Source organism: Electrona antarctica, assembly GCF_951216825.1.
Source record: "Electrona antarctica genome assembly, chromosome: 6".
Lineage (NCBI taxonomy): Eukaryota > Metazoa > Chordata > Actinopteri > Myctophiformes > Myctophidae > Electrona > Electrona antarctica.
Window position 1 is genome coordinate 49271206 of NC_136811.1, and position 25425 is coordinate 49296630.

Below are 25425 nucleotides of genomic sequence, written 5' to 3' on the forward strand. Positions count from 1 at the left end.
ACCAACAATGCTCTGTTTCTGCCAGTGACAATCACAAAACAACTGACACCAACAATGCTCTGTTTCTGCCAGTGACAATCACAAAACAACTGACACCAACAATGCTCTGTTTCTGCCAGTGACAATCACAAAACAACTGACACCAACAATGCTCTGTTTCTGCCAGTGACAATCACAAAACAACTGACACCAACAATGCTCTGTTTCTGCCAGTGACAATCACAAAACAACTGACACCAACAATGCTCTGTTTCTGCCAGTGACAATCACAAAACAACTGACACCAACAATGCTCTGTTTCTGCCAGTGACAATCACAAAACAACTGACACCAACAATGCTCTGTTTCTGCCAGTGACAATCACAAAACAACTGACACCAACAATGCTCTGTTTCTGCCAGTGACAATCACAAAACAACTGACACCAACAATGCTCTGTTTCTGCCAGTGACAATCACAAAACAACTGACACCAACAATGCTCTGTTTCTGCCAGTGACAATCACAAAACAACTGACACCAACAATGCTCTGTTTCTGCCAGTGACAATCACAAAACAACTGACACCAACAATGCTCTGTTTCTGCCAGTGACAATCACAAAACAACTGACACCAACAATGCTCTGTTTCTGCCAGTGACAATCACAAAACAACTGACACCAACAATGCTCTGTTTCTGCCAGTGACAATCACAAAACAACTGACACCAACAATGCTCTGTTTCTGCCAGTGACAATCACAAAACAACTGACACCAACAATGCTCTGTTTCTGCCAGTGACAATCACAAAACAACTGACACCAACAATGCTCTGTTTCTGCCAGTGACAATCACAAAACAACTGACACCAACAATGCTCTGTTTCTGCCAGTGACAATCACAAAACAACTGACACCAACAATGCTCTGTTTCTGCCAGTGACAATCACAAAACAACTGACACCAACAATGCTCTGTTTCTGCCAGTGACAATCACAAAACAACTGACACCAACAATGCTCTGTTTCTGCCAGTGACAATCACAAAACAACTGACACCAACAATGCTCTGTTTCTGCCAGTGACAATCACAAAACAACTGACACCAACAATGCTCTGTTTCTGCCAGTGACAATCACAAAACAACTGACACCAACAATGCTCTGTTTCTGCCAGTGACAATCACAAAACAACTGACACCAACAATGCTCTGTTTCTGCCAGTGACAATCACAAAACAACTGACACCAACAATGCTCTGTTTCTGCCAGTGACAATCACAAAACAACTGACACCAACAATGCTCTGTTTCTGCCAGTGACAATCACAAAACAACTGACACCAACAATGCTCTGTTTCTGCCAGTGACAATCACAAAACAACTGACACCAACAATGCTCTGTTTCTGCCAGTGACAATCACAAAACAACTGACACCAACAATGCTCTGTTTCTGCCAGTGACAATCACAAAACAACTGACACCAACAATGCTCTGTTTCTGCCAGTGACAATCACAAAACAACTGACACCAACAATGCTCTGTTTCTGCCAGTGACAATCACAAAACAACTGACACCAACAATGCTCTGTTTCTGCCAGTGACAATCACAAAACAACTGACACCAACAATGCTCTGTTTCTGCCAGTGACAATCACAAAACAACTGACACCAACAATGCTCTGTTTCTGCCAGTGACAATCACAAAACAACTGACACCAACAATGCTCTGTTTCTGCCAGTGACAATCACAAAACAACTGACACCAACAATGCTCTGTTTCTGCCAGTGACAATCACAACCACAACAGATAGAAGAGGACAAAAGGATTACGAGAGGGCGGCAAATGCAACATAGTTAATTTGCGAGCAGAAATGGTACATATCAATCTACTTATTGACTGGTACATATCAATCTGGGTGTACCTGAGTCTACATACAGTAGGCCCACCCATAGTCTACCAAAGAAAAACTGTATTTGGCACATACTGTAACACAGGACATACAGTACAAGCAATACTATATGTATATTCTTGCACATACTTTTACATTATTCTTATTAACACCCCGAGCGAGTTCTCCGTCTTATCAAATAGTAACACCCAGCGCTCAGGACGGAGAACCGATCGCATCGCTCCACAGGCTGGGAGCATTGCGCAACATTTTCGGTTGGGACGTCATCGAAAATCCCCCCCCCCCCCCCCCCCATTTTAGCGGATGAGACCAAAAATCTTAAAACGTGAATAACTCTTGATCTAAATCATTCCGTCCAATTCTAAGCAAAGATTATGTTTTAGACGGCCCATCGCAGTCCCGGCGCTAGTCGCGTTAGAATTAATCATACCTCCCGTTGTTGTCGATCACCTCGGGAGTGTTTTGGCTACATCAAGCAAAATTAATTTACATTGCATTTTCACATTGGAGTGTGTACGACTTGAAAATGAAAATGCAATGCGATTTGCTTTTTCATTCGGTCATAGAATGAGCACAGTTGGAGATGAAGCAAATGTAAATCACATTGCATTTTCATTTTCAAATTGACGTGTGTACGATTTGAAAAGGAAAATGCAATGTGATTTGCTTTTGCTTCATCTCCAAGTGTGCTCATTCTATGACCGAATGAAAAAGCAAAAGGAAATCGCATTGCATTTTCATTTTCAAATAGTAATGCAATTGCTTGCTTTTGCTTTTTCATTCCGTCATAGAATGACCACACCTGGAGATGAAATGTAAATGCTATTGCATTATATATTCACTTTAATGCGCTCATTATTTGAAGGTTAAAAAGAATCTCTTATTTCATTTGCATTTTCTAAATTGCATTTTCATTTTAATATTGCCCACTAATTAGCTGGCATTTTTTGAAAATTCAAATTCAAATGATATTTTATTTATAATTTGAATTGTGTCATAGAATGAGCACATCTGTAGATTAAATGTAAATGCCATTTTAGATTCATTTTTGTCCCAAGAAATGTGTTAATGACCTGAAAATGAAAAAGCATTTCACTTATTTCAATTGACTTTTTGTATTTGCCATATGAAATGTGAGCTGTAATCATATTCCATCATATTCACTTGCTTTTGGAGAGAAATGAGAGACTCCATGCAGTCACTTTCAGTGCAGAGGGGAGCTGTATGTGTCTGTGACACAGGTGATGGTCGTTATTGATGCTCATTAATACATCAAGGAAGGCAATTATGTTTCTGCGCTGTCAAATAGGTCTACATCTATCCTAAGATGCCATCAAAGAAAAGAAGAAAACTCAAGCTAGGTTTAAACATGAAAGCATTGTTTACAGTTGTTGCACAGAAATTAAGTAATTTTACATGAAAAGTAATGCTACTTTTGCAATGTAGTTAAATAAAAATTGTGAAAAAAGCTTGGGGGGAAGATAAATCATACATTTTTTGGTCATTTGTCTGGAAAATAATTGTGTTGAAAATATCGTGAAAAATGGTATCGTGAACCTCATATCGTGATACGTATCGTATCGTATCGTGAGTTGAGTGTATCGTTACATGCCTAGTACAGACAAAGCTGTCTTGTCCAGAACATCTCCTGGCTTGTGTCTGGAGATCAGGGCGGGTGACACCAGGTGACGTCTGATGTTATAACGATGTTCCAAACACACTAGTGTGGTGTTGAACCCTGAACACTCTCACTAACCACAAGGTCACTGAGCTGCACTATGGGGCCAAAAACACACTGCACACACACACACACTGCAGCTGACAATCACATGTAATGGATGGCACTGTTCAGTTCACTGTTCCTGCGTGAGAGGAAATAAATCTCCAACATTAATGAATAATGTTATACCAGTGCCACTAACAAAATGGTGACTTCTTCTACTTTGGTATTTTGTGCATTTGACTGGCACTGGCCTCACGATCCCACCTAGTGTAACGGGAGGGAATGTGTTACACCATAAAAGGATTTTTTTTTAAAATTGTATTTAAAAAAATAAATAAAAAGGGTGATGGTCCATAATGGAGCTATACAGCACTGAGGAACACACCTGTCTGATGGTCCATAATGGAGCTATACAGAGCTGAGGAACAGACCTGTCTGATGGTCCATAATGGAGCTATACAGTACTGAGGAACACACCTGTCTGATGGTCCATAATGGAGCTATACAGAGCTGAGGAACACACCTGTCTGATGGTCCATAATGGAGCTATACAGCACTGAGGAACAGACCTGTCTGATGGTCCATAATGGAGCTATACAGTACTGAGGAACAGACCTGTCTGATGGTCCATAATGGAGCTACACAGCACTGAGGAACACACCTGTCTGATGGTCCATAATGGAGCTATACAGAGCTGAGGAACACACCTGTCTGATGGTCCATAATGGAGCTATACAGTACTGAGGAACACACCTGTCTGATGGTCCATAATGGAGCTATACAGTACTGAGGAACACACCTGTCTGATGGTCCGTGCCACCAGGACCTCCAGGACGGGTCCTCTGTCCTCGTGGAGCAGGTGCACCTCGTCCAGGATCAGCAGACGGACGATCTGGGTCAGGCCCACGTCTCCCACGCTCTTCCTGGTCACCACGTCCCACTTCTCGGGCGTGGTCACCAACATCTGCCAGAGAACAGAAAGAAGACAAAACAGGCCGGCGTTCAAAAACAGACATGGCGGTTTATGCAGACAGAACGATATGGTTGCTGTCGGGCAGAAACCTTCTATCTCTATATAGCAGTGGTTCCCAAGCTTTTTCGTGTCAAGGACCCCCAAATCAACATTTATTAGGCCACGGACCCCCCATTTGAAAACATACGCCAGTGACCCCGATAAGGGAGGGTTTTTACGGCTCTATAGCAGTGATTCTGAAAAACAATAATTTCATGGACCCCCAGTTTCACACACATTATGCTACGGACCCCCGATTTAATGGCATTTCGATATCTGGTACTCCAATTTATATTGTAAAACCACTGTTAATTTAACTCTGAGAGTGTACAAATGGAACCAAATGGACCCGTTAGGGTTCATTTGGTTCCATTTGTACACTCTCTGAGTTACAGACCCATAAGGGTCCATTTGGTTTCAATCTCTAATTGAGCTAGGTACCCCCTGGAACTCCCTCAAGTACCCCCAGGGGTCCCCGGACCCCACTTTGGGAACCCATGCTACAGTATATAGAGTATGCACACTTTTGCACCAGGACACGCCCCCCCTCAGTGGCAAAACATTGAGTGGCAAAACATTGAACAGCATGGAGCGTTGGAGTTTGCAAGCTCTGGATGTTAATCGTTCAGCGGTCCTTCAGCGTACCACCTGTTTCTAAATGTCACATAATGCAGGAAGCAGCAGGATGTTGTGTTATTGAAAACGAGTCCTTCCAAACTCTGACATTTAGAAAAAATAATCATCTGACACCTGCACGGAATTTCTCTTGACAGAAAGTAGCTCATGTACATGGTGGATCTTTATGAAACAAAAATGTTGCAGATAGAAAGAGGATAATCCAAAATGCCCCCCCCCCCATTTTAGTGGATGAGACAGAAAATCTTAAAACGTGAATAACTCTTGATCCAAATCAATCCGTCCAATTCTAATCAAAGATTATGTTTTTAGCGGCCCATCACGGTCCCGTCCCTAGTCGTGTTAGAATTAATCATACCTCCCGTTGTTGTCGATCGCCTCGTGGGTGTTTTGGCTACATCTAGCTACTTCAAGCTACTTCCCAAAATGGCGCGGAGCCACCTTGAAATAGGTCCTGAAGAAACAAATCGCTGGGCGTCCTGATATAATGATTACAAATACCCCCGGGCGTTCGGGGTGTTAATATAGGACTTTTCTGTTTGGATATATGGGTTGATAAAGGCCAGAAAGTTAATTTTTTTGCCACTCAGTAGGCGTTCCCGCATAACTTCCGGGTACGATGATGTCACACGCCTAACCTCTATTCTAACTTTGTGTTTTTCTGTAAATGAACGGCCTACTTGATCACACTACTGCAGGGGTGGGCAACTGACGATGGAGAGAGCCACTATATTTCCACACTCACTCCAGAGGGCCCCATTGCATATTACTGTCGTAGCGCTGCGACGCGTTTTGAGCTTGTAGATCGGCTATTTTTGCTATATTTGAATTGAAATACTGAATTATTTTTTGCTTTTTTAAAAATTGGAATCCTGAAAAGTAACCTTCTCATTGATTTTCAAATGGATTTAGTTTTAGTTATGATAACTTTATGAACTAAATACAAATTGTACACAAAAAGACAATACTACTAATACTAGTCGTTAAGTACTAGTCATTTAATACTAGTCATTAAGTATAATTAAAGCAATCAGTATTCTGATATTAACCTGCGGGCCACATTAAGTGAAGGTGGGGGCCGCATGTGGCCCCCGGGACGCCAGTTGCCCACCCCTGCACTACAGCGTCACACAAAAGCATCAAAAGTAGCACATCCTCAAGCTCAAAGCACGGCGTGAAGCGACACATTCTGAGCTTGACAATCTGCTACTTTCGCTGTTTTTGAATTTGAAATCCTGACAAGTAACAGTGAGATTTCCACCCGACACAAGACGAAACACATTATCTGAAAGACACTTCTGGCAGGCAGACGTATTTTCCGTATGCCATAATAAAGCAGCAAACAGCAAACAAAGCATACAGCGTGGACAAATGGCCGTCACTATAGTCAGGGTGACAGACGGAACGCCGCAGCAGCAGCAGAACAAGGACAGCAGACAGTAAGAACAGCCATCATTAGAGAGAGTCTGTCATTCAACTGCTTTAACGCTCAGAGGACAGTAAGAACAGTAAGACAGTAAGAGGACAGTAAGAACAGCCATCATTAGAGAGAGTCTGTCATTCAACTGCTTTAACGCTCAGAGGACAGTAAGAACAGTAAGACAGTAAGAGGACAGTAAGAACAGCCATCATTAGAGAGAGTCTGTCATTCAACTGGTTTAACGCTCAGAGGACAGTAAGAACAGTAAGACAGTAAGAGGACAGTAAGAACAGTAAGACAGTAAGAGGACAGTAAGAACAGTAAGACAGTAAGAGGACAGTAAGAACAGCCATCATTAGAGAGAGTCTGTCATTCAACTGCTTTAACGCTCAGCTACAATGTGGCTCCGGGGCATGATGAGATTGTCCCAGAATACAATAAATGCACCACGTCTCTGTACGTGTGTGTGTGTGTACGTGTGCGTGTGCGTGTGCGTGTGTGTGCGCAAACACAGCAGCAAGATTTGTGCGTTGCTGTGATAGGAGAAGGATATCAAACGGAACACAACCACCCTAAAGACTAATCATTGTGTATATTCCTGCACTATACTTGCATCCAATGATCTTGGTACATAGAAATTGATCTATTGAAGATTCTGACGTTCAAATGTACATATTTTTTGTTTTGATTGTATTGCTGTATTATGCTTTCTGCTTTGGCAATGTAAAAGTTTTCTCATGCCAATAAAGCCCTTTGAATTGAATTGAATTGTGTGTGTGTGTGTGTGTGTGTGTGTGTGTGTGTGTGTGTGTGTGTGTGTGTGTGTGTGTGTGTGTGTGTGTGTGTGTGTGTGTGTGTGTACGTGTGCACGTCTGTAATCCACGTAGCTCGTTAAACGTTCGCCCCACCGAATTCAAATTTGACACACACGTTCTACACCACCACAGGGAGTGCAGCGCCCGGCCTGGAGTCGGTCAGATACACGGTTGTCCCCTCACCTGTAGAATTCCCAGCCTCTGCCTCAGCCAATTGATTGCCATGGCAACCCCACACCTGCCATTAAATTACTTAACCATTTCACTTTTCAGACAGACAGATACAGAGATCTTCATAATATGGGACACAGACAGGCGGTTAAAAGGGGTGCTATGACAACGGGTATTGCATACTATTGCATCGTTCCCAAGTAGGCCGGTGTCCGACGGCCACAGGCGAGTATAGGTCAATCTAAGAAAACAGAATGACCAGGTGCTCACAGAGACTATCAGTGGTGCTTCTGGATCCAGCGGGATGCAATCGTAGAGAACAAAATCACACCCGTGTGAACTGAGTGGTGCAAATCCCCCCCACTCCCCCCTCTCTCTCTCTCATTAGCAGGCAACAGTGCAATACTATCTATCTGTCTGTTTCTGGCACAACAGCGCCCCTACTGGTACACATGAGTCACACACACACAAACAGGTCACAGACATTGCTGTTCCTTGGAGTGGTTGCACCACTCAAAAAACGGATTATCCGGGCACTCAAAAAGTAAGAAAGAAGAAAAAAGAAGAAAAACGATTGTTATTGTTATTGTTTGGACCCAGACCTACACAGGTCTTCATCGGGGCGGAGTAAACACAGGATAAACACTCTCATTAATTAGTGTTGAAACGCGTGAGAAAAGCCAAGTAATTAAACACTTAACAAAGGCCTGAATGCATAGTGGGTGCATAGCAATTAATAGTGTTAATACACACTACGCACAATCAATCAATCACCACATGCGTAGGAGGGTGCTGCACACGGTGCATGAGAACCAGGTTCATTAAAATAGGTGAATCAGAGTTTGCAATCTAACAGAAAAACATGATATAACACCCCCCCCCCCCTCTCTCTCAATGCAGTCTTTTGTAAGATTTGTGAACATCATCACTAAACATGGCTTATTCCTTCAAAACCACCAGATCTAAATATTACGCGAGTAATGTATAATTATGAATTATAATTGGATGGTGTGTTCTGTCCTCCATGTTATGTTGTTGTGTTGAGACCTGAGGGCGATTCTACAAATGCCTTCTCAATCAGCAGTTCTCAAACATTCTCGGAATTCAAAATTATTCAAAATTAATCATAAATGTAAAAACAAAAATAGCAATGTAGGAGTTCAAATCTGGACGCAGTGACACACTGTAAGTGTGTATATTTTTGAAAAGCCAACACTAAATTCCAAAATGACACAGATGCTTTCCCGGTTTTAATGGGTTAAGTTGAGGAGTGGCAGAGCATACATAAGTATTCCATTGTACTAATAATACTATGGGTGTGTTCGGATTACATGCTCTGAGAATCTGTCAATGTTCAGAATGCTGACAAATACATATTAATATGGGAGTCCTTGACATGAAAATGTTAGAAAGCCACTGGTTTAACCCATTTTGGGCGGGAACCCCTTTTGGTGTTAGCATTATGTTATGCTTTAGCTATTGAAAAATAGCAGATCTACAAGCTCATGCTATTTTTGAAAAATCGAAGAACGACTGCCATAGAAACATAATGGGTTAAACAACATTCATAGGAAGCAAGCCTAGATAAGTAACTACACTTCAGAAAACAAGCCCCCCAAAAGAAGCAACTACCAATATTTACAGAAAAAACAAGAGCTAAGTGCAGCTTATAATAAGCAGAGTTGGCATCACTGGATGTACCATATTGTTGCTTCACACCTCCATGCCTGCTGTCTCACTGCTTCCTACGTATATACCTCCCTAACGCACCTGCTGTCTCACTGCTTCCTACGTATATACCTCCCTAACGCACCGGCTGTCTCACTGCTTCCTACGTATATACCTCCCTAACGCACCGGCTGTCTCACTGCTTCCTACGTATATACCTCCCTAACGCACCGGGTGCTGTCTCACTGCTTCCTTCGTATATACCTCCCTAACGCACCGGGTGTCTCACTGCTTCCTACGTATATAACTCCCTAACGCACCGGGTGTCTCACTGCTTCCTACGTATATACCTCCCTAACACACCTGGTGTCTCACTGCTTCCTACGTATATACCTCCCTAACGCACCGGGTCTCACTGCTTCCTACGTATATACCTCCCTAACGCACCGGGTGTCTCACTGCTTCCTACGTATATACCTCCCTAACGCACCGGGTGTCTCACTGCTTCCTACGTATATACCTCCCTAACGCACCGGGTGCTGTCTCACTGCTTCCTACGTATATACCTCCCTAATGCACCGGGTGTCTCACTGCTTCCTACGTATATACCTCCCTAACGCACCGGGTGTCTCACTGCTTCCTACGTATATACCTCCCTAACGCACCGGGTGTCTCACTGCTTCCTACGTATATACCTCCCTAACGCACCGGGTGTCTCACTGCTTCCTACGTATATACCTCCCTAACGCACCGGGTGTCTCACTGCTTCCTACGTATATACCTCCCTAACGCACCGGGTGCTGTCTCACTGCTTCCTACGTATATACCTCCCTAATGCACCGGGTGTCTCACTGCTTCCTACGTATATACCTCCCTAACGCACCTGCTGTCTCACTGCTTCCTACGTATATACCTCCCTAACGCACCGGGTGCTGTCTCACTGCTTCCTACGTATATACCTCCCTAACGCACCTGCTGTCTCACTGCTTCCTACGTATATACCTCCCTAACGCACCGGGTGTCTCACTGCTTCCTACGTATATACCTCCCTAACGCACCTGCTGTCTCACTGCTTCCTACGTATATACCTCCCTAACGCACCGGGTGTCTCACTGCTTCCTACGTATATACCTCCCTAACGCACCGGGTGTCTCACTGCTTCCTACGTATATACCTCCCTAACGCACCGGGTGTCTCACTGCTTCCTACGTATATACCTCCCTAACGCACCGGGTGTCTCACTGCTTCCTACGTATATACCTCCCTAACGCACCTGCTGTCTCACTGCTTCCTACGTATATACCTCCCTAACGCACCTGCTGTCTCACTGCTTCCTACGTATATACCTCCCTAACGCACCGGGTGTCTCACTGCTTCCTACGTATATACCTCCCTAACGCACCTGCTGTCTCACTGCTTCCTACGTATATATCTCCTTAACGCACCGGGTGCTGTCTCACTGCTTCCTACGTATATACCTCCCTAACGCACCTGGTGTCTCACTGCTTCCTACGTATATACCTCCCTAACGCACTGGGTGTCTCACTGCTTCCTACGTATATACCTCCCTAACGCACCTGCTGTCTCACTGCTTCCTACGTATATACCTCCCTAACGCACCGGGTGTCTCACTGCTTCCTACGTATATACCTCCCTAACGCACCGGGTGTCTCACTGCTTCCTACGTATATACCTCCCTAACGCACCGGGTGTAGGCATTTAGCAGAGCAACGTAGGATAAGTACAGTAATCACATCACATCAAATGCAGAGAGACAGTGTAGTGCCTCGTAAACTAGGATCGCAGGAAAGCCAGGAAAACCAAGTAGCCTGGAACTCACCTATGCTTTTTATGGCATAGGCAGCTCCCGACAGGATCCGCCGGGAGAAACTATGCGCAGCTGCGCGACATGAGACTAATTACTTAGAGCGACAGAGAGAGAGAGGAGTGTGTGTGTGTGTGTGTGCGTGTGACTGTGTGTGAATTTAACAAAGGTGCAGACGATCAGAAATCAGCAGAGAGTGAGCGATGTTTGCGCTACTCTATGCCGAATTGAAGTGGACTCGGACCCAGACTTTTTTTTCCTCCCTGGAAATAAAAACGTCTGGGTTTCCGAGGCTAGGAACCAAGCATCAGTCAAATCTATAAACGCTGGTCAAAAGAATAATCTATACATTGAAACTATTGAATACTAGCTAATCAATGAACCTATACAGCATAGAAGCTTTGCAGCTAACATTGCTAAATTACACTCAATATTTTGTGATCAATTAAAATAATAAGTAAGTCAGTAATAACAGCTATATAACAAAGAAGTTGAACTGAACTCTATTATATGGCATAATATACAGTATTCCAAATAAAGAAAACATTTTTTTCTTCTTCAGAAAAGCACTAAAGCCCACTTGTGAAGCGAATTGCTTTAACCTATTTTGGGCGGGAACCCCTTTTGGTGTTAGCATTATGTTATGCTTTAACTATTGAAAAATAGCAGATCTACAAGCTCATAGCGCGCCACCAAGTGGCGCGCTACGAGCTTGTAGGTCTGCTATTTTTGAAAAATCGAAGAACCACTGACATAGAAACATAGCTTTTTCAGAAAACTGTCAGGATGTAGAAGACATTTTTAGAATCTGATCTCAGGTCAGAATGGGTTAACGCCTGGACATAAAAACCTCCCGTGAGCAATGACATACTGAATTAAAACAATGTTTATGGTATCCGTTTCAACTGGGGGGGGGGGGGGGGGGGGGAGAACTCCAAACTGTTGTGGGGAAAAAATGTGCAAGTCATGGCAGGGTGAATAGTGTTCTCTAGCTACAGTAACAGCGTGTCTCTTCAGACTTCAATCGCTGGTGCCATCTGCAGGAAGGAGAGCTAGCAGTATGGAACTATGGATCCAGTAATGAAGAGCCCGGTGCCTGCCAGCCCCGGGAGGTGGGAGGCCCTCCTCCGCTCAGCCCTGCTCATTTCAAATGCACCAACTTGGCCAACTTGCATCAATGCCGCCAGGCATGATTACCCACTCCGGTTAACACACACATCATCTCTGCTGGCTGATGTTTGTCAGCCCCCTCAGCCAGATGTCTGCCGAAAGAAATGTACATCACGTCTGCCACTGCCCGTGTCAATCTAACAAAGTCCACTTCTGGCGTCAAAATTGACGCAGCAGTTAGGCTACTGGTACTGTATGTTATTGAATTTGTAAGACCTTGTATAACGATTTGTACAGAACAGCGGTCTGCATATATCTTAGAAATTAGCTTACACAAGCCACTGACTTCGATAATGTCACTTTATTTTTGTTTGACTTCCCTTAAACGCCCAAGACTGACCTGCATAAACACTTCCTCACCTGTATCCAATTTCAATAAACCTGTTCTTTTAAGGGTTGCTTAGAGGCCATTATTCTGCTGCAATTACGCTCTGTTTCTCATTCATTGAAAAATACAACAATGCATAATTAATGGTGTGTGAGTTGTTTGCCAACCTGTCTGCGAGTGTGGAAATTCCTATTAAACACTTTCTGTAAAAGCAGTTCATTAAATCCTCTCTAGTTTGCATTTAAATCAATCTAGCCAGCCATTAGAGACTGGCGCACTCACAGAAAGGAAGCTTCTGCTCCTAATTGGACCTGCTGCTTAATCTAAATGGAAGCCCTGGCAAACGGCGTGCGGGCCAAAGTGCTTTCTTAATTACCTCACAAAAACACACAAAGAGACGCATATAGAAAACACGCCATTGTTTGCCTCAATTGCGCTATTTAGCCTACAGTATTTATATATATGTATATATTACAGCAAAATTGAAATCAATCTTTTGGATCTATACTTGATGCTGAAATAGCCATTTCTATACAATGAGCGGCCATACTGTACATGTAGCTATGCATGACACAAGCAAACGATGGTGAGAATAAATGCGTAACTCTGCTGAATGCGATATCTGATGAGCGTGCAATAACCAGCCAGAACTGTGTCCTGCAGAATGAGCTCTCTCAAGTCTCAACACAAGAACACAAGCTCTAAGGCAGCTCACTTTGCAGTATTACACTGTTTGCTAACAACAGAGAGAGAAGTGCCGTGACGTTTGACGTTGAATAATGTAGCCCTATAGCTAGGTGAACCTAGAGTAAAATTACACCTGTGTGAACTGAGTGGTGCAAATCCCCACCCCCTCTCCCTCTCTCCCTCTCTCCCTCCCCCTCTCCTCTCTCTCTCTCTCTCTCTCTCTCTCTCTCTCTCTCTCTCTCTCTCTCTCTCATTAGCTCCCTCTCTCTCTCTCTCTCTCTCTCTCTCGCTCTCATTAGCAGGCAACAGTGCAATACTATCTCTCTGTCTCTGTTTCTGGCACAACAGCGCCCCTACTGGTACTCATGAGTCACACATGAGTCACACACAAACATAGGTTAACACGAGTCACAGACATTGCTGTTCCTTGGAGTGGTTGCACCACTCAAAATGGTCAATTTCTCTGTGTTCCGAGTGGGAGGGGTAGTGATGCTGAGGCGGCAGCAGCTCAAGAGCAGCTGACTAAGAACAGGAAGGTTCCTGGTTCGATTCGTGGCTCGCTGAAACTGAGGAACCGCATTCATCGCATTTGGAACCGTTTTCCGGAACCGGTTTTTATTAAACTGTCACAGCTGGTATGTGGACTTCACGTCTGCTACAATAACGGTGGTTATCAAACTTTTTAATTTCAAGGACCATCTGAGAGTTTACAAATGGAACCCAATGGATCCATAAGGGTCCATTGGGTTCCATTTCTACACTCTCAGAGTAACAATCCTATAAGGGTCCATTTGGAACCCCCTATAGGAATCGTGGAAGGGGACCGTTGAGAGGGAATCGTTGAAATCCCAAAGGATACCAGCCCTACTCCTGTCCTTGTGTCCTCGCGCAAAACACTCCAACTGCTCACAATGAACAGGTTGTAAACAGGTGTGGTTTACAAAGGTTGGTGAGTGGTGACTGGTGTGAATGTGTGTGACTGTGAATGGTTTATTTTATGAACCCCATTCACATTCTAATTCTCTTTGAAGAAAGGCGCTATAGAAATGCATATACCAGTGGCAGCTTTTCTCCCCCACAGTCAGCATTTATAGCTACCAATTACTAATGCAGTTATCTATCTATCTTTCCCAGCAATCTGTCCATCTTGCCCAGCAATCTGTCCATACTGTTTCACCAAACATCTCTCTGTATCGGCCTGCGAGTCTCTCGCTCTGCTCGTCTCTTCAGCTTTGCTCTGACGATTTAAAGATTTAAAGGTGATGGTCTGTCTGTCCAATCCGTCCGTCTGTGGACAACCCCCCACCACCTCCCTCCTGTGTCATTAAGCCCCATCTTCTCTCTTTCCGGTCACAGTGGGACGAGGGGACCTGTGAGAGTGTGAGCGATGCCTGCGTGCCAGCCACCCGCCCGCACGCTGGCATCATCGACATGCCAGGAACCTCTCCAAGTCCCCTCGGCTGTTTCCATGACAACTAGCGTGGCCACAGAGAGCGGGAGGGAGGTGTGGGAGTAGGAGGTGGTGCAGGGGTAAATGTCGGATGAGGGAGAGTTATTCGCTGTTTTCCGATACGTGAACGAAGACTAATGGCTCGTCAAGGCAAAACCGACAACGCACGGAAGCCTCCACAATGCCAGTGCGTACATGTGTACATGTTGGTGCGCACGTGTTCACTCCACCGATGGTGTAGACAGAGTGTTAACCCATTTTGGGTGGGAACCCCTTTTGGTGTTAGCATTGTGTTATGCTTTAGCTATTGAAAAATAGCAGATCTACAAGCTCTGCTATTTTTGAAAAATGACCGACATAGAAACAGCTTTTTTAGAAAACTGTTAGGATATAGAAGACATTTTTAGAATCTTATCTCAGGTCAAAATGGGTTAAGTTTGTGTATATACTGTATAGTATATGTGACTGTGTATACACACGTACACCCACACCCACACTCTAAAAGTACATTTATATCTGACCTCATGGATAAAATAAGTTATTGTGGTCTAGTAGTAGTTGCCTCTGGCCAGGCCTCTAAAGGCTGCGTCCCTTAACCCCAGGACTGTTTAAAAGTACACTGAACTTTAGCTTCTCCAGGTACAGTACAGTACGTCTCTCTGATAAGGAGAAGTTCGCACAACTTCCCAGAACTTCCACAGAAAGTAGTCAGCACTTCATCTTGTTATCAGGTTTCCGTTGCCAAGCATTTCTCTCTCCCCCCTCTCTCTCTCTCTCTCTCTCTCTGCAACACCTCCACCTCCCCATCCATCCCCACTCTTTCCTTTACTACATTATGTCAGTGTATGATCCTCTCATTTCAACTGCTGCATTAACGTCGTCTCAACCTGGGTGCTAGTGCAATTTAAAAAAAAGCCGCCCACATCCATTCTCACTACTGTAGTTTGTTAGTTATATAAATTAGCCCACTCACTCTCCTAATAAGAGCTCAGGTCCAGAGATTTCCCTATAGGAGCTGATTACATGGGGCCACTGGCAGGGTCACACCCCCACCTAGCAGTCCTTTACACTTGACTGGGTCCAGACAGGCTTCGGCATGGGAGTTGAGGAGAGACCAGACTCTGTGCCAATCTGAGTGGGCTTCCTTTTCTACAGTAGCTTGCTACATTAACTTTCAACTGTAAAAACTGGAAAAAAAAGTGCGAGCGAGTGAGAAAGTGTGTGTGTGTGTGCGTGCGTGCGTGCGTGCGTGCGTGCGTGCGTGCGTGCGTGCGTGCACGCGTGCGTGCGTGCACGTGTGTGTGTGAGTCATAAAAGGGCAGGATGGGAAGGTATTGAGGGGAGAGACGGAAGACAACCAAGGTTACAATGTGTGGCCTCGCTGTAAGCCTTCATTAAATGTGGAGAGAGCTCTCGTCTTCTCTCAGCCACTCTGCACAAATGGGCTGAGACTCTGGGCAAAGCGGAGGAGACACGGAGAGGCAGGAAGAGAAAAAAAAGGAGACAGCAAGGGGAAAAGACAGAGGCAGAGAGAGAGAGAAAGGGACTGAGAAAGCAGAACTGAGCAGTGCAGCTATACTGTAGTCATGGATTGGGGGAGCTGTGATTATTTCTGTCGAGGCTAAACGTTCCCTTTCACCAAATCTTTTCGCACTACCTGATACCAATGCAACTTTAATACGCCTCTCCCAATTAAGTGGATTCATCCACATTTGAGTCTTTCCACATTTGTATTCATGAGTCCCATATAAGGCTTATAGTATAAACCTCTGAAATCTAAGCCACATGATATCTCCCATCCCAACTCTTTTGCAGTTCAAAGAGATATGCATGTTCTTGACAACCCGTGTGGTCTATCACCTTATCGTCTTCATGCTGGCTCGCTTTAAAATCACTTTGAGCTCAGAATTTCTCCTACTTAATACGAGCGTTGACACTTGGAACGCTGCCATCATATCCACTCTCTTCTCACATGGAGGCTTAAAAGAACACCTGCTTGCTGTTGAGGAGTTGATCAGGCTGGCGGCTGCGCTGTTTTCAAGACCCTCGTTGGGACAAAACATTGAACAATACGTTGTTTAAAGCACCCCTTGAGAACAAACGGCGCATGAGCCATGTGGCCCATACAATAGGTCAGGACTCTGGAGCCTATCTCCTGTTTCTTTAGCGTGAGGCATCTTGACAAGTACTCCTGGACATGATGATGCTAGTATGTCTTGACTTCCCAATCTCAGGGCAGACACTCTAACCACAAGGCCACTGTGGAGCTGGTTAATCCATGAATAAAGAAAACACATCTCATTGTCTGACAAACTGATGCTTCTAATTGTCACATTTTCTCATCAGCAGATTCATCCTCATACAGCTTTGATGTGGAACAATAAGAGCTGAAAGGACCACTTCACCACTTTTCAACATCTCTTCATATAATTGGTCCTCACTAATGTTCATGATAAAACACCACCATTTTTTCCTACTCAGTCTGTGTCTCATAGGAGGGCTTTGGGCAGTTCGGACACCCGTCCACCAGTGACATCATCATTAGGCAGATTTTTTTTTAAACAAGATTTGTTTAAAAATATATTTAGATTTGTATTATCGATGGCTTCAACTTTTGCATTGCAACTTTTCAGGAAAAGAAAGCCTGCCGTTTCTATTAGCTTGGATTCACCATCGATGATGTCACTGGTGGACGGGTTTCTGAACTGCCCACAGCCTTCCTATGAGACACAGACTGAGTAGGAAAAAATGGTGGTATTTTATCTTGCACAGCAACATGACAAGTCTCCAAGTCTAAGAATATGGGTCATTTAAAAAAAGAATGACATCCCATGTTACCATTTGTCCAAAAGGATAGGGACAATCTTAGATTTCTGACCATGACATTATCTTCCGCACACCATTCAAACAGATACAGGTATGTATAGCACAACCGCATATCAACTGTCGCTGAAAAAATATATAAATTAACCCATTTTGACGTGAGATCAGATTCTAAAAATGTCTTCTACGTCCTGACAGTTTTCTGAAAAAGCTATGTTTCTATGTCAGTCGTTCTTCGATTTTTCAAAAATAGCAGACCTACAAGCTCGTAGCGCGCCACTCGGTGGCGCGCTACGAGCTTGTAGATCTGCTATTTTTCAATAGCTAAAGCATAACATAATGCTAACACCAAAAGGGGTTCCCGCCCAAAATGGGTTAATAATGCCTCAAAGCCTCAAGGAGTACGACATAAAACAAACAGTCTGGAGTCTGTTGGACCTCGTGAACATCCCAAGCAGCTCACGGGTGTTTTTATGTCCCCTCTATTTGCGCCCCATGGGAATCTATGAATGGTTTTAATGCTACAAGTTTACAAGCCTTTCTGCAAATCTTCCAGACAAACCCTGCATTCACAGTAAAAGACTGAAGGAACAACTGTGCTGCTGACAGACACGCTCGTTAGCTTGTTATTGCTAGCTTGTGCCACTTAGCCAATATACGTACTGTAGCAGCGTGTACAGTAGAACGCCATTTGTTTATGCCCATGTTCGTCATCAACACAATGTCAGCTGTTTCTGACGACAGATGGCTACAAAAGGTATCGTATAAACAAGCGGTGCTTTGCATTCTAAACTCACGTGCACCGTCTAGTTGGTCTCATTATCAAAGCCCATTACCCGCCAGAATCCTGCAAATATTTTTCTAATAGCTTGAATCACTTGGTCGCTGGGCGATGGGACAAAAGTGTTCATTTGCGTATTCAACTAATCGCCCCTTCATGCTGTCAATCAATTACCACAGATCTTGTGGAAACACTCGGTACCGGATTCTAATAACAAATGGTAAATGGTGCATTTATATAGCGCCTTTATCCAAGGAGCTTTACATAGATTGTGCATTACATTCACCCATTCACACACACATTCATACACCGATTGCAGCGGAAGCCATGCAAGGTACCAACCAGCACATCGGGAGCAATTTGGGGTTCAGTGTCTTGCCCAAGGACACTTCGACATGTAGCCAGGAGAAGCCGGGATTCGAACCACCGACCCATGGATCATTGGACGACCTGCTCTACCTCCTGAGCCACAGTCGCCCCAAAAATGCCACAAAGTTTTAATCTAGCAGTTGTACTGTATGTGTGATCGTTTGGAATCAAGTGGTGAAAAACACACACTGAGTGGGACCTCCCGCTAGGCAAGACCGGGGACTCGGAAGTAAATAGATCACAGTTTGATGACTCAAATACCTATTCTGCAGCTTGTTTTGTTTTGCAGGCAGAAATGTGACTACACACAGGGACCCCTCCAAGATGCTTTCTATATTACTGTATTGATCATATAGGCAGTAGAATCAGCTTCTAGCTGTGCCTCTGCAAGGGCTTTTGTGTTGTATTTCTGTGTTGCCAGTCGGGTTGGAGCTGGATCAATCAAACCAAACATATATGCTAAAGAACAACATCAGCGCTGATTGACGAATTGGGTGCGGGGGGAGAACATCACCTCAGTCGGGATTTTCCCAGCTGAAGCGAAGACACCGAAGTGACAAAACGTTTTGTACTTGTCGCTCCATTCGCGGCACTAGATGCAACGTGGCACCGATCCTCCTTTGCATTGACTTTGTATGCAATATCTCTGCTCCAACACATATTTTTATCTTTCGGTGGGAACACACCGTAAGGCTTTCCTTTTATTGCAATCATACAGATTTAAAAAAATCACACCCATGTGAAGTGACGTAACATGTCTATTTGCTCAGACACATATGACGTAAATTCTCCATTCATTGGCAATGGGAATATAATCTTTGTGTAGGACAGAAATTAGCCGCTTTGCTCGTCAACATATGACGTAAATTATCCATTCATTGTCAATGGGAATTTAATGTTTAACCCATTCTGGACGGGAACCCCTTTTGGTGTTTTAACTAAGCATTATGTTATACTTTAGCTATTGAAAAACAGCAGATCTACAAGCTCATAGCGCGCCACCGAGTGGCGCGCTACGAGCTTGTAGGTCTGCTATTTTTGAAAAATCGTAAAAATGCACACAGTGAGTGAACCAACAAAATAACGTTGGAAATTAACAAAAACGGGTGCTACAAGAGCTTGTTGCACCTGCCAGTTATGACTGAGAGTCATTTGTGTTATTTAGTTTTTATTTAGTTTTCATTAGTGTCATAGTTTTAGTCGACAACATCAACGCTGTGCCACAGATGGACCCAAACGGGCACAACGTCCTATCAATGCAGGCTATATATCATGGAATAACCTACCTGTGGCCACAAGAGAATGTCCCACCTTTACATAATGTTACGCATCCTAAAACATGGTTATTAAATAACCAATGCCTTTGTTTCTCTTTTTTTATATATATATATATATAACCGGGAAAGCATCTGTCATTTTAGATATCAGCGTTGGCTATTCAAACATAGCAGATCTACAAGATCATCTGCTATTGAACATTCTGGCCAAATACAAATCATTTTGGGGGTCCTTGCCATGAAAAAGTTTGAGAATCACTGATTTAAAAGACATCATTCTACTAGACACCCATGGAGTCTGGAGTCAGGGTTCGCCAGCGTCTCACAGCACACGCATGCTTGAAATAATGCCACATCTTCCACAAATATTGATGGGTATTCTGGCTAAAACAATAGCTGTTTTCCGCACCGTAACTGTACTTACACAATGTACAGTTTGTATAAAACTCAACACACACAAACACACCTGATTTAACTGATCCATGGTCAATAGGTGCAGGTGGTGGTGGCTTAACCCATTCTGACCTGAGATCAGATTCTATAAATGTCTTCTACATCCTGACAGTTTTATGAAAAAGCTATGTTTCTATGTCAGTCGTTCTTTGATTTTTCAAAAATAGCAGACCTACAAGCTTGTAGCGCGCCACTCGGTGGCGCGCTACGAGCTTGTAGATCTGCTATTTTTCAATAGCTAAAGCATAACATAATGCTAACACCAACATGGGTTAAAAGAGTTTTTGTAACTCCGACAGCGAGGGTAAATACAGTACATGGACGGCATACCACGCACGCACCACAGGTCCATTTGGTTCCATTTGTACCCTCTCAGACTTAGACTTAGCTCTGGAAACCCTCCAGAGTTAAGACAGTGAACCTTTTCACCTGTTGTGTGCCAGCAAACACAATAAGCCCTCAAATCCCCCTTTGAGTCAACAAACCCTTCAATTTAGGATTGCGATATAACATTACAGAGTGGACGGAAAGCCCCACCAGCAGCGGAGACAAACACACAGATACACAAAGATACAACCGAGAGATGGGTCAAGAAACTGGTTTTCTTAATCCAGGTTCTATGCTTTGAACTGTTTACATAATGTACAGTATAGCCTACAGAAACCACTCCGCTGCTTTTATTGATTTTGTAGTGTGTGTGTGTGTGTGTGTGTGTGTGTGTGTGTGTGTGTGTGTGTGTGTGTGTGTGTGTGTGTGTGTGTGTGTGTGTGTGTGTGTGTGTGTGTGCGCGTGTCACAGATGTGTTGGCGACGAGACACTAGTGATATGCAGCAAATCCATCCGCGGTCTTGGGAATGAGGTCTTGGGAATGAGGTCTTGGGAATGAGGTCTTGGGAATGAGGTCTTGGGAATGAGGTCTTGGCAACTTGGGAACCCGGGACACACTGCCAGGCATCAAAGCCTACTGTATGCGCCTCAACAACGTGGCCATAACTGGCCCAACAATATTTTAGTGTTCTTTATTTAACGCTACAGTATTTTAGTCAGTATTAAAGTTGAGTTTTATTTATGTATACTTTGCACTATGTTACTTATTACTTTACTTATTTAGCATTCTGTTTGTATCTTGTATTGTTTTACGGGGTATGTGTTTCATTGTTGTGCGTCAGGGAGTGTGAATTAGCATTCTGCTAACACCTTGTATATTTACAGTACATTGCTTTCTTGGCAGTGTTCTGTATTTGAATGCATTGTTCATGAACAATGTACCTCTCAAATAAACAAATGAAGCACTTGTATTTTGTACTGCTGAAAGCCACAGCTAAAAACCTATGGGTGCGCAACTGATAATTAATGAAATGTTAAAATATAAAAGAGATTGTTAATAGGCTCTCACACTATTAGGTACGTTAGTCTTTGAAATGTTAACCCATTTTGGGCGGGAACCCCTTTTTGTGTTAGCATTATGTTATGCTTTAGCTATTGAAAAATAGCAGAACTACAAGCTCATAGCGCGCCACCGAGTGGCGCGCTACGAGCTTGTAGGTCTGCTATTTTTGAAAAATCGAAGAACGACTGACATAGAAACATAGCTTTTTCAGAAAACTGTCAGGATGTAGAAGACATTTTTTTAATCTGATCTCAGGTCAAAATGGGTTAAGTGGCGACTTTACTTCAAATGAAGTTCCTTGATTTCCTTGCGTTGCAGTGAATCTGAATTTAATCAACAGGTGCTTATGGTGAACCGTGAGCCCCAACGCGCGAATGAACGGCATCACAAACTGTTGCATGCATTTAGACATCAGCCCACAAATTCGAGTGGCAAAGATTCAAAGAGACCTTCGATGCACTTATTAGAACGAGAGCTAGATTACATTTTAATGACTGAAGGGCCCTTGTTTAAATCTCCTGAATGAGGCTGCAATTTGCCAAGGTTGACGGGAGAAAAATAATTACATGAACACAATAAAAGAAAATAACACATTTTCCTTCAGTCTACGGACTCCACTTTCCTCCATTCATTCTGACCATTGTGTCCCCTCCTCAAGCACTTGAATCCTGGCTTCATAACGGGTGGACATTCAGTGAAAAGACGTCGATTATTGGCGAAGAGACTTGGGGCAAAGACAGGAAAGACAGGCGGCTTAGTCAATGAAGTCTATAGAGTTTAAGTGGTAAAAGGCAAACAGAGCCTCCTAATGCAGCAGCCCACTGTAAACACAACAGTTGTCTAGCAATCTGTGCCATGGATTTGGCGCCTATACAGCCGACCAGCTGTCACCATGGCAACTACAACTACCAGTATGGAGAGACAAAGTGCTGCTTAGAGCAAAGCAACCCGGGGCAATAAATAAATAGGAGAGAGAGACACAGAGAGAGAGAGAGAGAGAGAGAGAGAGGGTGGGGGGGTGGGGGGAGGTAGACAGACGCGAGGAGGAGAGGAAAAAACTGAAATGAGACGGCAAGGCGCGGAGAAATAGAGATAAGAGGAAAGAAAATAAGAAAAGATATATATATATATATATATAAGGCAGAAAAACAATTCACTGGCCGCCTGTCTTGGCAGTGGACCACAGATACGACGGATAAACTCTGTAATTAACCATACACGCGCACACATGCACATGCACACACACAGTTTGTGTGACCCTGGCTGACTAGGAGCAGAGGAGAGTGTGTGTGTGTGTCAGTGTGTCAGTGTGTGTGTGTGTGTGTGTGTGTGTGTGTCTGTGTGTCTGTGACTCTGTGTGTCTGCGTGCGTGCGTGCGTGCGTGCGTGCGTGCGTGCGTGCGTGCGTGCGTGCGTGCGTGCGTGCGTGCGTGCGTGCGTGCGTGAGTTGTAGTTGTTGTGGTGGTGAATCTGGACTGGAGGGTCCTGTCAGATATAAACTACAGCGGACCGCCCACGCCTGATAAGGAACTGCTGTGGTCGCCCCATAAAGCCATAGACAGAAAGAGAGAGAGAGAGAGAGTCTCTCTTTCTCAGAGACACTCATCTGCGTGCGTGCGTGCGTGCGTGCGTGCGTGCGTGCATACTCGTGTGTATACGTACGTACATGCGTGTGAGCGTGTGTGCGTTCGCAAAGGGGGAGAACATAAATTGTGTGTTTCTGTGTGCACATGTGCACTACGAGGAAGGCGAGTTGCGCTGTCGATTTATCGTCCTTTATCTCCGCTTAAGGTGTCTGTGTGTAACAGTTGAAAAAGAGCTTTACTGGCCACACAAAGTCGAATAGCGCTGAAGGCCGACGGTAACTTTAAACAATGAGGTTCGCACTCCCTCTGGACTGAACCCAGGAGAAAGCACTCCCTCTGGACTGCACCCAGGAGAAAGCACTCCCTCTGGACTGCACCCAGGAGAAAGCACTCCCTCTGGACTGCACCCAGGAGAAAGCACTCCCTCTGGACTGCACCCAGGAGAAAGCACTCCCTCTGGACTGCCCCCAGGGGAAGGAAATGGAGGGGAAATGGTGTATGTATACATTGTATAGTGTATGTACTGTATGTTCTGTAGTGTATACAGTAAAATCATCACCTCTCTGAGGCCCCTTTTCCACCGGTTGGGAACCGGTTCAGTTCAGAACCAGTTTCCACCGGTTGGGAACCGGTTCAGTTCAGAACCAGTTTTTAGTCCATGAGCCAGACCAGATGAATTGAGTGGGCAAAACCATACCTATATTAAATTGTTTATAGGATCAATATATATGATAACCCTTCCACCAGGAGCAGCTTTTTCATATTTATCACACATTTTGTAATTTTCACCTACATTAGGCCTATACGTGATGGTTTGATTTTTATTTGTATTAAGGATCCCCATTAGCTGGTGGCATAGCAACCAGCTAGTCTTCCTGGGGTCCACATAAGAATAAACATTACAGTAGACATACAATTACAAATACACATTTGTTAAAAAGTCAGTATTCAACTTACATTAGTTCAGATAAAATTAAAATAAAAATTGCTAAGATTACAAGTTAGAGCGTGAAAACGAAAAAAAACGAAAAACACACAACACTTCACTGTGTCAAATGGAATTTTAGATGCTTTTTAAACGTTAATTTACTGTAAACGCAACAGAGGTTTTGAGGCAGGGTATTCCAAAGTGACAATGATCTATAAATAAATGATCTCTTTAGAAATTTATATTTTGGGCGAGGTAACACAAGCTGCCCATTACTGGAACCTCTAGTGTCATGATCATGCACAGAATTACTAAAAACAATCTGTGAATTTATGGGTGAATAGGTAAAACGTTTATTAATAATCACCATGAAACTTCCCCAGTTGATTACTTACACCAAGACAAAGATTTTTTTTGTATTATTTTCTGAAATTGTACATTTAAATATGCAAATTAGGCATTATGTGGGAAAATATGCAAAATATAGAAAATATGAAAAAGCTACTACCATATTAGGTATGGTTTTGCCTACTCAATTAAAAATGAACGGTCCAATTTTGGAGGTCTTTCTCATGGACTAAAAACTCGTTCTGAACTGAACCGGTTCCCAACCGGTACAAAGGGGTCTGAGAATTGTACAATGTAACCAAATGGACCCTGCGTAGTATGGGTCACGTGTACTATACACTCTCAGAGTTAACCCATTTTGGGCGGGAACCCCTTTTGGTGTTAGCATTATGTTATGCTTTAGCTATTGAAAATTAGCAGATCTACAAGCTCATAGTGCGCCACCGAGTGGCGCGCTACGAGCTTGTAGGTCTGCTATTTTTGAAAAATCGAAGAACGACTGACATAGAAACATAGCTTTTTCAGAAAACTGTCAGGATGTAGAAGACATTTTTAGAATCTGATCTCAGGTCAAAATGGGTTAAATTCACACCAGGGAATTCACACTGTGTTGTACACTGTACAGTATATACAGTTAGAAATGTATTTGGAATAAAACCACACGGGGGAGCTAGAGAA

General features: G+C 43.7%; 1 protein-coding gene across 1 annotated transcript in view; it reads right to left on the reverse strand.

Moving 5' to 3' along the window:
- Positions 1-25425, reverse strand: part of LOC306925120 (activating signal cointegrator 1 complex subunit 3-like) — a 250456-nt gene that overhangs the window by 164805 nt on the left and 60226 nt on the right. Inside the window, exon 9 of the mRNA XM_079503798.1 lies at positions 4411-4575. Coding sequence (XP_079359924.1) covers positions 4411-4575 — 165 coding nt within the window. The remainder of the gene's footprint in view (positions 1-4410; positions 4576-25425) is intronic.